Source organism: Protopterus annectens, chromosome 17.part0, assembly GCF_019279795.1.
Source record: "Protopterus annectens isolate FY-2018-M chromosome 17.part0, PAN1.0, whole genome shotgun sequence".
In the NCBI taxonomy this organism is placed as follows: Eukaryota; Metazoa; Chordata; order Ceratodontiformes; family Protopteridae; genus Protopterus; species Protopterus annectens.
In genome coordinates this window covers 613,384,550-613,399,669 of record NC_056751.1, presented here as the reverse complement: position 1 = coordinate 613,399,669, position 15,120 = coordinate 613,384,550, and the positions used below count along the sequence as shown (strand labels likewise).

General features: G+C 36.6%; 1 protein-coding gene across 3 annotated transcripts in view; it reads right to left on the bottom strand.

Moving 5' to 3' along the window:
- The window catches only part of LOC122791339 (IgA receptor-like), a 632,537-nt gene that overhangs the window by 603,224 nt on the left and 14,193 nt on the right, over positions 1–15,120 (bottom strand). For all 3 annotated transcript variants that reach the window (XM_044059054.1, XM_044059052.1, XM_044059053.1), the window contains exons 2-3: positions 12,513–12,539; positions 11,228–11,263 (exon numbers count right to left, since the gene is read on the bottom strand). In XM_044059054.1, coding sequence (XP_043914989.1) covers positions 11,228–11,263; positions 12,513–12,539 — 63 coding nt within the window. The remainder of the gene's footprint in view (positions 1–11,227; positions 11,264–12,512; positions 12,540–15,120) is intronic.

Sequence of the window (15,120 nt, the reverse complement as noted above, 5' to 3'; positions counted from 1 at the left end):
TCAACACTGAGGGACTCTGGCTAACAACGTTTGCAGATGACTGCAAACTGGGAGCCATTATTGAATCCCCAAATGATGTGGATACTCTACAAAGGGCCTTACAGAAACAGATGCTTGGTGCCAGAGCCATGGGCTCAAGCTCAATGCCAAGAAATGTATTGTTATCCCCTTTGGGAAAAAACAAGTATCCATGAATTACCATATAGGTGGCAGTACACTAAACACAGAAAGTGTGATAAGAGACTTAGGGACACAGGTGGACAGTGGTCTATAACCACATCGCCACAACAGTCAGGAAATCCTTCTGTGTGGCACACCTCATCACGAAGGGCTTTTCATCCAGAAAAAAGGAGGTCATTGTCCCACTGTACTCATCCCTCATTAGACCCATTATAGAATACAACACCCCATTTGGTATGTACCTCTCAAGACATCTGCAACAACAGGAAAGGCCTCAGAAATACCTCACTAAAAGAATCACAGGCCTAAAGCAGATGCCCTATGCTGACTGCCTTAAAAAACTCCAGCTATACTCTGTCGCATATCGTCTACTCAGAGGCGATCTCTGCTTACCATACAAGGCCATGTCAAACCCAGAGCTGTTGGACATGCTACACTTAAAGAAATCTCAATCCCTCAGAGCTTGCTCCAGGGATCTAAACCTTGTCATCACAATAAACAAAACATGCTGGAGGGATAGGTTCCTGACCCAGAGACTCCCCAGACTCTGGAATAGATTGCCCATACATGTCAAGCAGAGTGCCTCTTTGGACCTCTTCAAGAGGAACCTTGACGATTGGATGGGAGAAAGGAAATTCACCCCAGGGATCACGTCAGTCACCCTGCTTGACAGGGGTCCAGAAAAGTAAATAATGTGGGAACAAATATCCAGGGAATTGTTATGGCTAGGCTTGTATAGGCCCTAGGGCTGATAGCCTAGTACCAACCTATGAACCTACGAACCTATGCATATTTAGCTTTAGAAGAGAGTTTCAGTTACCATCAGTTTAAACATAAGCATTTATATCCCATTTTAAATAGTTTAGTCTTATAAAATATATTTTTTCTTAAGTTTTTGAGTACTAATTTCAGAAACATAACATTTTGCTAATGATGAAGTAAAAAAAAACAGTTAACATGTCCATGTCTCCAAACCTTGCTACACTATTATGGGTAACATGTCCATGACTCCCAACCATGTTACAGTATTATGGGTAACATGTCCATGACCCCCCCAACTTTGTTACTGTATTATGGGTAACTTGCCCATAACTCCCAACCAAGTTGCAGTAGTATGGGTAACATGTCCATGGCTCCCAATCATATCACAGTATTGTGGGTAACATGCCCATGACCCCCACTTTGTTACTGTACTATGGGCATCGCTGGCCTTAGGCATAGGCTAACTAGGTTGCTGTCTGGGGCACCACTCTAGTAGTGGCACTTTTCCAATATTTATTTGGTGTAGGTAGACCAGGATGGGGGGTAGACCAGGATGGGGGCACTGGGTGGTGGGGTGGGGGGGCATGGAGCCCTTTTGCCTAGGGCATCAGTTGACCTAAGGCCGGTCCTGATTATGGGTAACTTGCTCATGATTCCCAACCATTTATGGTATTATGGGTAACTTGTCCATGACTCCAAACCACGTTACAGTGTTATGGATAACATGTCCATGACTCCCAATCATGTCACAGTATTATGGGTAACATGTCCTTGTTGGAAAAAGCACCTTTAAAGTCAGTGAATATGATAAGCTGTAATTCAGTTTATGTCACTGAATCTATTTTATGGCTACAAAAACATGTGCTGCCTTGATGCACGTTTACTTCTAAGAAATTGTGAACCACAGACATGCTTGCCATCATCCCTTGTCCTCTTACCAAACTGTCAAAGCAGTAAGAAGAACCACTCTACACTAAGTTACTGTACCAGAATCATGCTCAACTGAACATATTCTCTAATACTCCTTGATAGTGGACGTTTATATGCCTTGTCAAAGCCAAGTGATATTAGGGGAAAAGTGCTCCATTGCATGACCGTGATGTTTACAAATTTCAAACAGTGAAATGACTTTTCATCTTCTAACATCATAACAAAGAACAAATGTTTCCTTCTTGCCATGATCTTCAATTCTACCAGAGTCTGTTTAATGTAAACTATTTGATTGTTTTATTCCATTGTCTTTTGTTGCACATTCATTACTCTTTGCTGAAATACATTCTGACATTAAACTCTTCCAGAAAGTCACTGGAATCACCATCTGATTAAATGAGCAGTAAAACTTACTAATGTAGTAGTCTAGACAGCAAATATGGCTGTTGGTTAAGTGCTTCCAAGTCACAGTCCAAACTGCTTTCACTTCATTATTATTCGCTCATTAGTATCTCTGTAGAATGAGGATTATCATTCATAAGGTGCCTCTTACATCTGTCTGCTCTTCATTAAACAGGTCGTAACATTTGATGATGTCAACAGTGAGGGATAAAAGAGCTTAATGTTGGATGTTTTGCGAGATTATACATATAATTTGAAGGTTTTTGGTCATTCACTAATTTTTTTTAGCATACTGTTTTGGTGCTATTCAGAAATTAATGAAAATAAAAGCCAAGAAGAGCAACAATATATTTAAGGAATGAATCAGCTGTTTAGATAACACACTCGGGCTAAGTAACAAGGTGACATGAGGCTGTGGAGTACATAGGACTAAATTACTAATCTAAATACGTCTTTTTTTAATTAATATATTAGTATTTTTTGAACATAGAATATTAATTACATATTGGAAGAAAAATGTGAGCTTCTAGTACTGCTGCCTCTGAGGGCATAGGAGTACTGCCTGAATCCCAGTATTATCTTGGGGTGTAGGACATAGTAGGGAATAGGACTGTTAACTGAATTCCTGTATTATAGTGGGGTGTAGGGCATAGGAGGGCATAGGAGTGCTGCCTGAATCCCAGTATTATGGTGGGACATAAAACATGGGATGGCATAGGAGTGCTGCCTGAATCCCAGTATTGTGGTACCCTTGGTATGTACCTAACCAGGCATATCCAATAACTGGAACAGCCACATAAGTTCCTCATTAAAAGAATACAGGACCTATCCCTGTATTCTGTCTCCTACAGGCCTTTGAGGGGAGATTTGTGCTTGGCATACAGGGCATTGTCAGGCCCTACTCTGATGGACCTTCTGCATATCCACAAAACAAATAGTACCTGAATTACCTGTTCTAAAGACTTAAACATTGCCTGTGATATAAACAGAACCTGTTAGAGAGATAGGTATGTATCCCAGAGACTACCACATCTATGGAACAGGCTCCCCATCTATGTGAAGGAGAGTTCCTCCCTAACCCACTTCAAGAGCAACTTGGACAACTGGATGGCAAAACAAAAATTCATCCCTGGTTTGGCATCTGTCTCTAATGCAAACAGGTAACCTCTAAATGGTTCATCTCCCAGGCCCAGGTTTACATTTATCAAGGGTATCAGGACTTGGCAGAGATTTAGGATGCATGGCTAGGCTCTTGTGGTTGTTAGCCTAGTAAACAACTATGAACCTATGGTGGGCATAGGAGTGTTGTATGAATCTCAGTATTATGCTGGGTGGTAGGACATAGGAGGGCTTAGGAATACTGCCTGAATCCCAGTTTTATCGTGTCTGTTCAACTGCCACTAGGAATTTGTTTTCTGCTTTATCCAATGTTAGCTTTAGTAAAGGCAAATGTATCATAGCAGTTGTATGACTAGTGATAAATCAAACTCAAAAAGGTCACAGCATGCTTCTTGAAGATATTATCCCTTATACAAGCAGATTTTCTGATACTTGAAGCAATGTATTCATAAAATGTAGGATACAGTAAGTTGATTTAACAACATTTAAAACAATTGATCATTTATGCTTAACAGATGCAAAGAAAAGGAACACACTGCAGTGATACCAAAGGACAGCTACCTGGCTGTATCTTAACAGAGACAGCCACTCTAGAAGAGTTGAGGGTGTTTAACAGTTCTAGTGCAGCTGTCTTTATTAGGATACAGTCAGGTAGCTGTCCTTAGGAATCGCCACAATGTGCTACTTTGCTTGCTTGAGTGTACAGCTGCAGTGTTTGTGCTTTTCAGCTGTACTGCTCTATATATATAAGTCTACTGGTTTGCTTTATATATACACACATATATATATATATATATATATATATATATATATATATATATATATATATATATATATACGCACACACACACACACACACACACACACACACACACACACACACACACACACACACACACACACACATTAAAATGGAAATGGAGGAACTGAAATTAAAGTGTAACCTGTACCTTGTGATTGTAAGGTGAAGACCTTAAACATTACGTTAACCCTTCCAAAAATGCTACACTTTGTGGACTTTGTTTTATACTTGATAGCTATAGAGATGTCAAACCAAAAACTGTAGAAATGTGTCCAAAGGCAGCAACACCAAAGGCTGGTAATAGCAAACAGCTCACAATAAGGTAAATCCAAAGTAGAAAAGAATATTTATTTTTAAACGCAACAACACTGGTTACACGCTTTTCGTCAATTTATGACTTCATCAGAAAACAGTCACTTACAACAATGAACCCTCTTATATACTATTGCTTAAAGTGAATAATTGCTTAAAGTGAATGATTGAGAAATGTCATGTAACTTAATTAAAAATTTTTTCACATTTAAAGCACCAAAACAACAAAGAGCTGAATACACTCCATTGCTTGATACCATCGCCAGAATACTTCTAATGTCTGATGGAAAACTTTGTAAATACTGTTTCTTGAGAATGTACATGTATAAATTAAACTTGTATAAAAATGCACTAAAATCATGAATATGTTGTTATTAAAAAGTCCCTAATGTTTTTACACATAAATATAAATGTAATAAATATAGTAAAAAAAAAAAATATATATATATATATATATATATATATATATATATAAATAAACATAAATATATATATTGTATGCAAAAAGTGTGTATATATACACCAATGTAAACAAATAAAATTTAGCTATTATTTATTTTTATTTACTTTTATACACACATATTAAAAAATACCTAAATCATTTGTGCTCTAAGTTTCAAATATGGAACAATAGATATACAGTCATTCAACCCTGGGAAGTGGTTGGATTCTAAAAGAATCTGCCAGTATGTTTCTTGATGGCACAATCTAACTTCCCAGGGTCCACCCCTAGAGTCTTTGGACACTGAATCTAAAATAAAGAATAAAAACACTGCCCCCTCACATGTGTTAGTGTGCTTGTAAAGTGCATTGTTAGAATTCCCCTTCTTTATATCATAATAATGTTCGTACACGTCTCTGAAGGGTCTTTCAGTCTTTCCAACATAAAATGATTGGCAGGACTGACACACTGCCAAATAAACAACCCCAAAGGAAAGACAATTGTAAAATTTTTTAGATGAAATCGTCCTATTTCTACTTTCCAAATAAACCTTATCTTGATTTAAAATATACTTACATTGTGAGCATCGCCCACATTTGTAAGTCCCTTTCTTTGGGTCCTTCACATACTGGGGTGAACTTTCCTGCTCCAAAATTCTTTTAATGTTAAATCCTTTCCTATAGACTGTTTTTACCCTTCTATCCTTGAAACCGCTTAGATCTGTAATGTCTTGAAAAATGTTGAACTCTTTCTCAATGATATTGGTAAGTTTAGCAACATTGGCACTGTATTCAGTAACAAAAAGAAAAGGATCATTCTCAAGGGTCTGAGTGTTATTCCTCTGTTTTGCCCCTAATTCGAGGTAACCTTGCCCCAAAATAGGCTTAAATCTATCCGATCTTCCTTGTGTAACCTCTTCTTTGACTGAATCAATAAGATGTTTGGGATAACCTCTTTCGGAAAACATGGAAGAAAGTATATCACACTCAAGAGCAAATTGTGAATCCTGTGATGTCATGCGTGACACCCTAACAAACTGCCCTTTAATAATACCCCTCTTTTGAAATCCTGGGTGGGAACTAAAGAAATGTAGGTAACTATTTGAAAAGGTGGGCTTCCTGTATACTTTAGAACTAAACCCAAATGAATTTTTACTAATGGTTACATCCAAATAGTTTACCATCTCTTGGGAAACCTGGTGGGTAAACCTTAAAAAAGAGGTGGTAGAATTAATGTAGGAAAGAAATAATTTAATAGTCTCCATAGGGCCAATCCAAAAGATGCAAATATCATCCAGGAATCTCGAGTAATGGATCCAGTTTACTGCAAACTCACAATTGTGAATAAATTTTTTCTCCCAAACAGCCATAATGATATCGGCATAGGTAGGTGCACAGTTTGCCCCCATGGATACCCCACTGGTCTGTTGGAAATATTCACCACCATAAAATACAAAATTGTTTTTCAAAACCAAATCCAAGAGCCCAATAATCATGTGAACATCATTGTTAGAAATTCCTGGACATTCCCAAAGTGCCTCCTCAATCCATTCTAATCCTATTTCAGTAGGAATGACCGTAAATAAATCTACAACATCTATGGTCAGAAATATAAGATTAGATCTATATAATTCTGGGGTAATCTTACTTAAGAATTCCCAAGAATCCTTAAGCAGGTGTGTTTCCTTCCCCCAAACCTGCTTAAGTTTCCAATCCAAAAATTTTGAAATAGAATGGGTCTTGGAACCTTGAGCTGCCACAATAGGTCTTAAGGGAGGATCCTCAACACATTTGTGCACTTTAGGTATCCCAAATATGGTAGGCACCCTGGGAAAAGGGGTTTCCAAAAAGGAGTAGGTATCAAATTCAATGACCTCCTGGTCAAGCATATCCTTGATAGCCAAATCAATCTTTTGATAAGATAAAAATACCTCATTAATAGATGTCAATGTATATCTGTTAGAGTCATATAAAATGTCATTCATTTTACTTTCGTACATTATCTGGTTCATGAATACAGTGCCCCCACCTTTGTCTGGTTGCATAACCCTCAAATGGTGGTTATGTGCCAAATCATACAATAATTGATTTTCTTGATAACTTAAATTATGGTCAAAATTTCCTTCAGACAACTCTTGGCGAATTAATTTCTCAATCCTAGCTTCTAAATTGCTAAGTTGGGGATGAAGTGGGGGGTAAAATGTACTAGATTTTTTAAGTAATAAACTTGGGGCCATTGGGGTGTGCCCAAATAAATGTTCCAAATTCAATTTACAGGTAAACATTTTTAAATCCAAAATGGTATTAACTAATGCACTACCTCTGGTTGGAACAAATTTAAACCCCTTAGTGAATAAATCAAAACAGGCACTGGTGACCGGGATGTCACTGTAGTTGTAAATGTGATAACCATTCCTACTATAACATTTGTGTAAACCAATACTGACAACAGAAATGTCATCATTTATTGCCAGTCCGGGTTGGTGTTCCTCTTCCACCCCTGCATTAGTTTCTCCTTTCCTTGTGCAAAAATCGGATATAATGGGTATGGTGGCCCCCCTTTGTTGGTTCCGAATGCGCTCCGATCTCCTTGGTAAAAAATCACCCTCATCATGTGGTTGATTCTGTGTGTCAATCTGTTCAATACTTTCCTCTTCAACCAAAATAGGGGAAGTGGGTTGGTCCCTATACATAATTTCTTCCTTATTCCAAGAATTGTTAGAATAATTAGAACGTGTATTTCTAGTTTGAGGTGGATGAGGGTATTGTCTTCCTTCCCTATATTCCCTAAGGTCCCTACTGAGTTTGTTATATTTTCTTTTAATGACAATGTCACAATGCTTATCTATACGTTTGCGAACCTCCTGATATTTAATGTTGTAAGATTCAACTGTAAACAATAAGTCATCGGTAATACGTTCATTACATTTGTAAATCTGTTCGGTTAAAGTCTGAATCTCATTCTCATTCCTTTTTATAATTGCCCGAACTATGTCAAGGCCACATTTATCAAAAGCTTTAACCAAATCGGTATGAAATTCACTACCCTGTATAACATGATTGGGGTACTTATATACCCTTAACCCCTTAGGTACTATACTTTTGTTTATACATTCAGACAAGTACATATTATCAAGTACAAGGTTTTTGTACCTGCGTAGAATGTCCTCAAGGAAACGCAAATTATCTTCAAAGTTAATACTTTCAGTGGAATTAGTCCTAGTATGCCCCGAAAACGTGAAGGCTGGTTTCAAGTGAACCCATTCCAGAAACGGTAAAGGGTCCAACGAAGCCCTAGGAGGTATGGAAGGTTGATGACATGGAATTGAGGTTTCCCCACTATCCTCACGAAAAACGGACGGAGTGTTCAAAAGTTCTGCAACTCCGGTAACGTTAGGAGCCTCGTTCCTTTGCTTCTGGACTACACCATTGCTGGTGGAAGGTACAGGGGGAGCTGTACCGGATGTAACAATCCTTGCCGAGACCGCTTTGAGAACTTCCTTTTGCTCTGAAATAATGGTTTTTAGACCATGTCCAATAGGAGTTAACAGTTGCACAAGCTGTGTGAGTTGACCCGTGAGCTGGGTTAAATCCCCGGTAACAGGAATTGCACCGGTCGCGCTGCCTTCCGAGGTGGACCTGCCCGAACAAGCCTCTATCGTACTCAAACCACAGAAACATCACACGAACCAAAATGACAAACCAAAAACTGTAGAAATGTGTCCAAAGGCAGCAACACCAAAGGCTGGTAATAGCAAACAGCTCACAATAAGGTAAATCCAAAGTAGAAAAGAATATTTATTTTTAAACGCAACAACACTGGTTACACGCTTTTCGTCAATTTATGACTTCATCAGAAAACAGTCACTTACAACAATGAACCCTCTTATATACTATTGCTTAAAGTGAATAATTGCTTAAAGTGAATGATTGAGAAATGTCATGTAACTTAATTAAAAATTTTTTCACATTTAAAGCACCAAAACAACAAAGAGCTGAATACACTCCATTGCTTGATACCATCACCAGAATACTTCTAATGTCAGATGGAAAACTTTGTAAATACTGTTTCTTGAGAATGTACATGTATAAATTAAACTTGTATAAAAATGCACTAAAAATCATGCCCTCCTTTGGTATGTACCTAACCAGGCATATCCAACAACTGGAACAGCCACATAAGTTCCTCATTAAAAGAATACAGCGGGGTAAGTAATATGTGCCATCCAGACAGCCTCCAGGACCTATCCCTGTATTCTGTCTCCTACAGGCTTTTGAGGGGAGATTTGTTCTTGGCATACAGGGCATTGTCAGGCCCTACTCTGATGGACCTTCTGCATATCCACAAAACAAACAGTACCTGAATTACCTGTTCTAAAGACTTAAACATTGCCTGTGATATAAATAGAACCTGCTAGAGAGATAGGTATGTATCCCAGAGACTACCACATCTATGGAACAGGCTCCCCATCTATGTGAAGGAGAGTTCCTCCCTAACCCACTTCAAGAGCAACTTGGACAACTGGATGGCAAAACAAAAATTCATCCCTGGTTTGGCACCTGTCTCTAATGCAAACAGGTAACCTCTAAATGGTTCATCTCCAAGGCCCAAGTTTACATTTATCAAGGGTATCAGGACTTGGCAGAGATTTAGGATGCATGGCTAGGCTCTTGTGGTTGTTAGCCTAGTAAACAACTATGAACCTATGGTGGGCATAGGACAATAGGAGGGCATAGGAGTGTTGTCTGAATCCCAGTGTTATGCTGGGTGGTAGGACATAGGAGGGCTTAGGAATACTGCCTGAATCCCAGTTTTATCGTGTCTGTTCAACTGCCACTAGTAATTTGTTTTCTGCTTTATCCAGTGTTAGCTTTAGTAAAAGCAAATGTATCATAGCAGTTGTATGACTAGTGATAAATCAACCTCAAAAATGTCACAGCATGCTTCCTGAAGATATTATCCCTTATATAAGCAGATTTTCTGATACTTGAAGCAATGTATTCATAAAATGTAGGATACTGTAAGTTGATTTAACAACAACATTTAAAACAATTGATCATTTATGCTTAACAGATGCAAAGAAAAGGAACACACTGCAGTGATACCAAAGGACAGCTACCTGGCTGTATCTTAACAGAGACAGCCACTCTAGAAGAGTTAAGGGTGTTTAACTGTTCTAGTGCAGCTGTCTTTATTAGGATACAGTCAGGTAGCTGTCCTTAGGAATCGCCACAATGTGCCACTTTGCTTGCTTGAGTGAATAGCTGCAGTGATTGTGCTTTTCAGCTGTACCGCTCTATATATATAAGTCTACTGGTTTGCTTTATATATATACACATATATATATATATATATATATATATATATATATATATATATATATGTATATACGCACACACACACACACACACACACACACACACACACACACACACACACACACACACACACACACACACACACACACACACACATTAAAATGGAAATGGAGGAACTGAAATTAAAGTGTAACCTGTACCTTGTGATTGTAAGGTGAAGACCTTAAACATTACGTTAACCCTTCCAAAAATGATACACTTTGTGGACTTTGTTTTATACTTGGTAGCTATAGAGATGTAGTTTTATTGTTTATAAGTGATTACTAAGCTAAAGACCACAGAGGGCTTTTTTAATCTTAGTCATGCATCTCTAAAGGTGAGAATCAAACTCTGTACTTTGTGCTTATGAGGTAAATACCTTAATCATTGTTACCCCTAAACGATATATTGTTATCACAAGTATCTTACTGACTGCATTAGTCTAAGAGTTTTAACCATGCAATTGTGAAAATTCCCAAGATCTCAAACTTTGAGCTAATTTGGATTAATTGAGTAATGAAGTCACATCCTTTCTTTCTTAACAGATTATACAAAATGGTGTGCTATAAAAGTGAGGTAATCAATTTAGTGTCATGGCTTTCTTATTGTTTGAACCAATATGTCATACTCCAGGAATGTATCAACAGGATATAAAGCAGAAAAACGTATCCTTCATATGCTAGTTCTGCAGAGTATTGTAACCTTCAGCTGAAAAACTCTTGAAGTCAAATAAAACTAAATACACTTAATACTATCTCTACTAATGTTAACAAAGTGTTATAGTGTATAACCGATTGCTTCCCAAGGATATCTAATCTTTCCCCTAAGTAAAAAAAGAAATTAACTATTGTGCATTTACATACAAGTATTTCCTTCTAAAACCTCTAACACTGGTGCATTTTGCATCCTCTCTTTCTTTACCTTGCTCCATTGTTTCCTTCTCTCTTAATGCAGCATCTAGGAAAACAGAAATGTTTACAGTTACAGGTTAGCTACACAAGAAATGATAGTAATAAAACTAGTCTTGTATTCAGTCATTGGCATTCATGTAATCATTTTATTATCTTTCTTTTGTTGAAGACACATTAATCACAGATCACTGCCAAACCAAATTGAAAGTGATAAAGTTTCCATTTTTCCTAGCAATTTGGTATACCTCTGAATAATTGTATATATATGGCTTTTGTTAGTTTGGTTGACAGGAAGTTTGGTCAACATCCATTTAAGAAGCTGCATTTGGTCCTCTATACAAATGGTTGACAGGTGTGTGATATCAACAGTCCCTGAATAGTTAATATTCCCTTACCCGGGGACTGTGCAATCTCTTAATTAGAAAGGTATGTGTGGGATGCAGGGGACCTTCCCCATGCAAAAAAATGATAGTTTTTTTTATTTTAATATTTTCATGCACAAAAGTTGCTTCTCAGTGCATGCTTAGTATGACACTGACATTTCTGTTTTTGAGGTAATGTGGTTTACCTTTCAGATACTTTAATTTTATATAAATAATTCCTTTTTGATATGACTGGAACCAATATACAAATACTATATAGAATGACCAGTTTACATCCTCTGATACTCAGTTTATAATTTTCCTAATTTCACTGTAATGCTGTTAAAAAATTGTGGCATGAAGTAAGATACATTCTAACTATTGTAGATGCAGAGGAGCTATTTCTATTTGAACTATTGATAAGAACTTACCAAAAATGCACCGGCTAGTGCAATGACATCTACAACATGAATCTAATATATCATAATCTTATTCAAGAGGTCTCAACTGAAAATAATTCATGAACTACCAATCTGCAAATTATTAAGAAAGAACTATTGCAGGCATTGGTCATTAAACATACAGCTAAGAAATAACATTTATCAGTAGTTACAGTGTGCAGATTTTGGTAAAAAAATAGTAGTAAGCACTATTTTGTTCAATGGGAATGTAATTTAAGATGCCAAAAGATTAGAACAATTTTTCATCATACAGATAGCATAAAGAATTATGGTTTCCAAAAGTAATAAACTGTGCACAGAAACAACATTATTTTCGGTAAAGCATATCACTTCTCAATAGTATGCAACACTCAGATTTAATTCTTAGTATAGAATATGCCTGAAAATATACTATGGTCAAAATGTTGTTTTTGATGTGGGCAATATTTATTTTAATATGCACTATCAAATGAGGTATAAAGGTACATGTTACCTTTTTGTTCATGAAGTGTTTTCATTTCTGTTGACAAAAATAAAAAAAAAATCTTTATCGATTTAGAAACAACCCATGTTATACATTAATGTGATTCTTTACTTTTTCTAAACAGTTACCTCTTCAATTTCTGAACATATATGAACTTAATGTAACTTTTATGGATACTGAACAAAATTAGTTTCAAGAAAGGAACAGATCATCCTGTCATCTAGTCACTGAGAAATTCAGCATGCCACATGCAGTCAAGAAAATATGTTAGTACAGATTTTTGATGTGCAAATTAGCTAGAAAGAATGAGATAACCTCATACAGATATAAGCAGGCTCTTGTGTGCAGTAACGACAAGAGCAGTAACAATGAAACAAGAAGAGAAACAAATGCAATGGCAGGTTATTTCACAGATACAGTAATTCAGACATAAATGTCAATACTGTAGTTGTAGTCAAAGCTGTTGAGGATTTAAGACTTGTGGGGTGACAGATCAGGGAACTATACTGTGTGATACAGTACCTAACAACAGCTCTGACTCAGAATATCTTTAAATTATACAGCTAACGGTAATGTGATGCAGCCCCATGATGTGCATGTCTGGAGAAAATCAAACTCTAAGAGGAAGCATGTATGTGTTCTTCTGTCTGTAAATGATGAGTGAGTAACCCTATCAGAATTCTTAGTGAGGGTGTTGCATGGGTGATACAACTTACAAGAAGCCAATGATTCTTTCATTTTTTTATATTTGCTGCAGTAAAATTGATGTACAGTTTATCTATACTTGTTACCACCAAGAAAAAAATGCAATGGCACCTCATTTTAAATCTTTTATTTCATACAACACAATAGGTAAAACCAAATGAAGATCTAACGAAGTTCACAAGTGGTTACTAAAATGGACAAAAACGCTACTCCTTTAACAAGTGCAGATTATCTGATTTGTCTTATCACTGCTTATTTATTTTCTGTTGTACAGTTTATGTTGGTGTCACACTTTATTTCTTTATTGAAAGTCAAGTTTTAATGGAAATGTTGAGGAATTATACCTTTACTTTCAAGGGATGTAATGATATAATCAGCTGGCTGACAAAAAGCAAATCTCTAAATTAATTAATTCATTTATTTTTGCTGTTGATTTTCTTTATTTGTTTATCCTTTATTGACCAGGTAAGTCTCACTAGACTGATAGCCTCTTTTCAGGGGAGATCTAAGGTGGTATTTCTACTGAGAGGAGCCACCAGGGAACTTCCCTTACATTTTGATGAGTGCCATGGGATCTTTTACATTCATCTGAACTAAAAGCTACCACCAACTCAAGAAGATGTGACCGAGGCTAAATATCTCAGTTGAATTATGGCACACTCAGGATTGCAGCAGCTGTAATGCTATTCTGCAATGTCAGCAATGGAAAATTAATCCAATCATGTGGGATGGGAACAGAACCCATAACCTTCTGATTTTCTAGTACTAAAGATGCGCGTGCTATATGTTGTGACACTCATAAACACACCTATCTAGTTGCTTTGACAACTAATACATGGATATCACATCTATCCTGCACTTTTATTACATCTCCCAATTTGACTGAAATTGAATGGTCCAGTATTTGCAATTCAGTGATTGAAGAATAACTGCTGTCAGCTATAGCATTAAACTTCTCTGATTTTTCTACAGCTTCATTATCAGAATATTTGTTGACTTTTCTGAATTTGATTCAAATTCAGCACTGATGAGAAAACATGTGGGTTAAGTAAAGCATTCTTAGGCCTGGGGTACTAGATGGGTATAGCCTTTCCCTTACCAGTACAATGACCTTAATACCCAATCAAATAGTTTAATAGCCACAAGAAGTGATGCTCTTTCTGGACTAAAAAAGTGGAGAGAGATTTTTTTTTTCATGAAGATATCTGTTTCTGATTATTTTGCATATCCAGAGTTAGTGTAAAATGTTAATGACAGCATAAGGAGTACATAATTAACCAATCCAATACAGGAAACCTACTCGGAAAGCTATATAGTGGTTGTTTACACTCAGTGTAGGTTTTTGCCCTGTACACCAAAAGAATTTGAAATACAGCACAATTACACTTGGAAAAAACATGTTAAAAGTTGTTGCTGTTATTATTTTGCTGAATGTGCAACAGAATTTAAATAAGGGTGATACTACTGTTGCTCTCAGACCTTCAAAAGGAAGAAGTGTGTTTACACCCAGATTGACTTATCACAGTCTGCATAACAGAAAGTTGTACAGCAAACCCAAGTAGACATGAAAACAGTGCATTCAATATGCAATCATTTTCACCCTCATATGATGCCCAAGGTAAGAGTGGAACCTGTTTTAAAAAACACAAAATGTCTTAGTTCTGTATGTAAGTAATTATATGTCCCTAAAATGAGACATCTGTCTTGTGTACAGTAACGACAGTAAAACTGTAAAGTAATGCCAGTAAAACTATATGACTGTGATGTCAACAATGCCATCAATGGACTTTACAGAATAATGTGCATCAAGCATTGTACTTTCCTGTATCTATATATATATATATATATATATATATATATATATATATATATATATATATATATATATATATATATATAGAGAGAGAGAGAG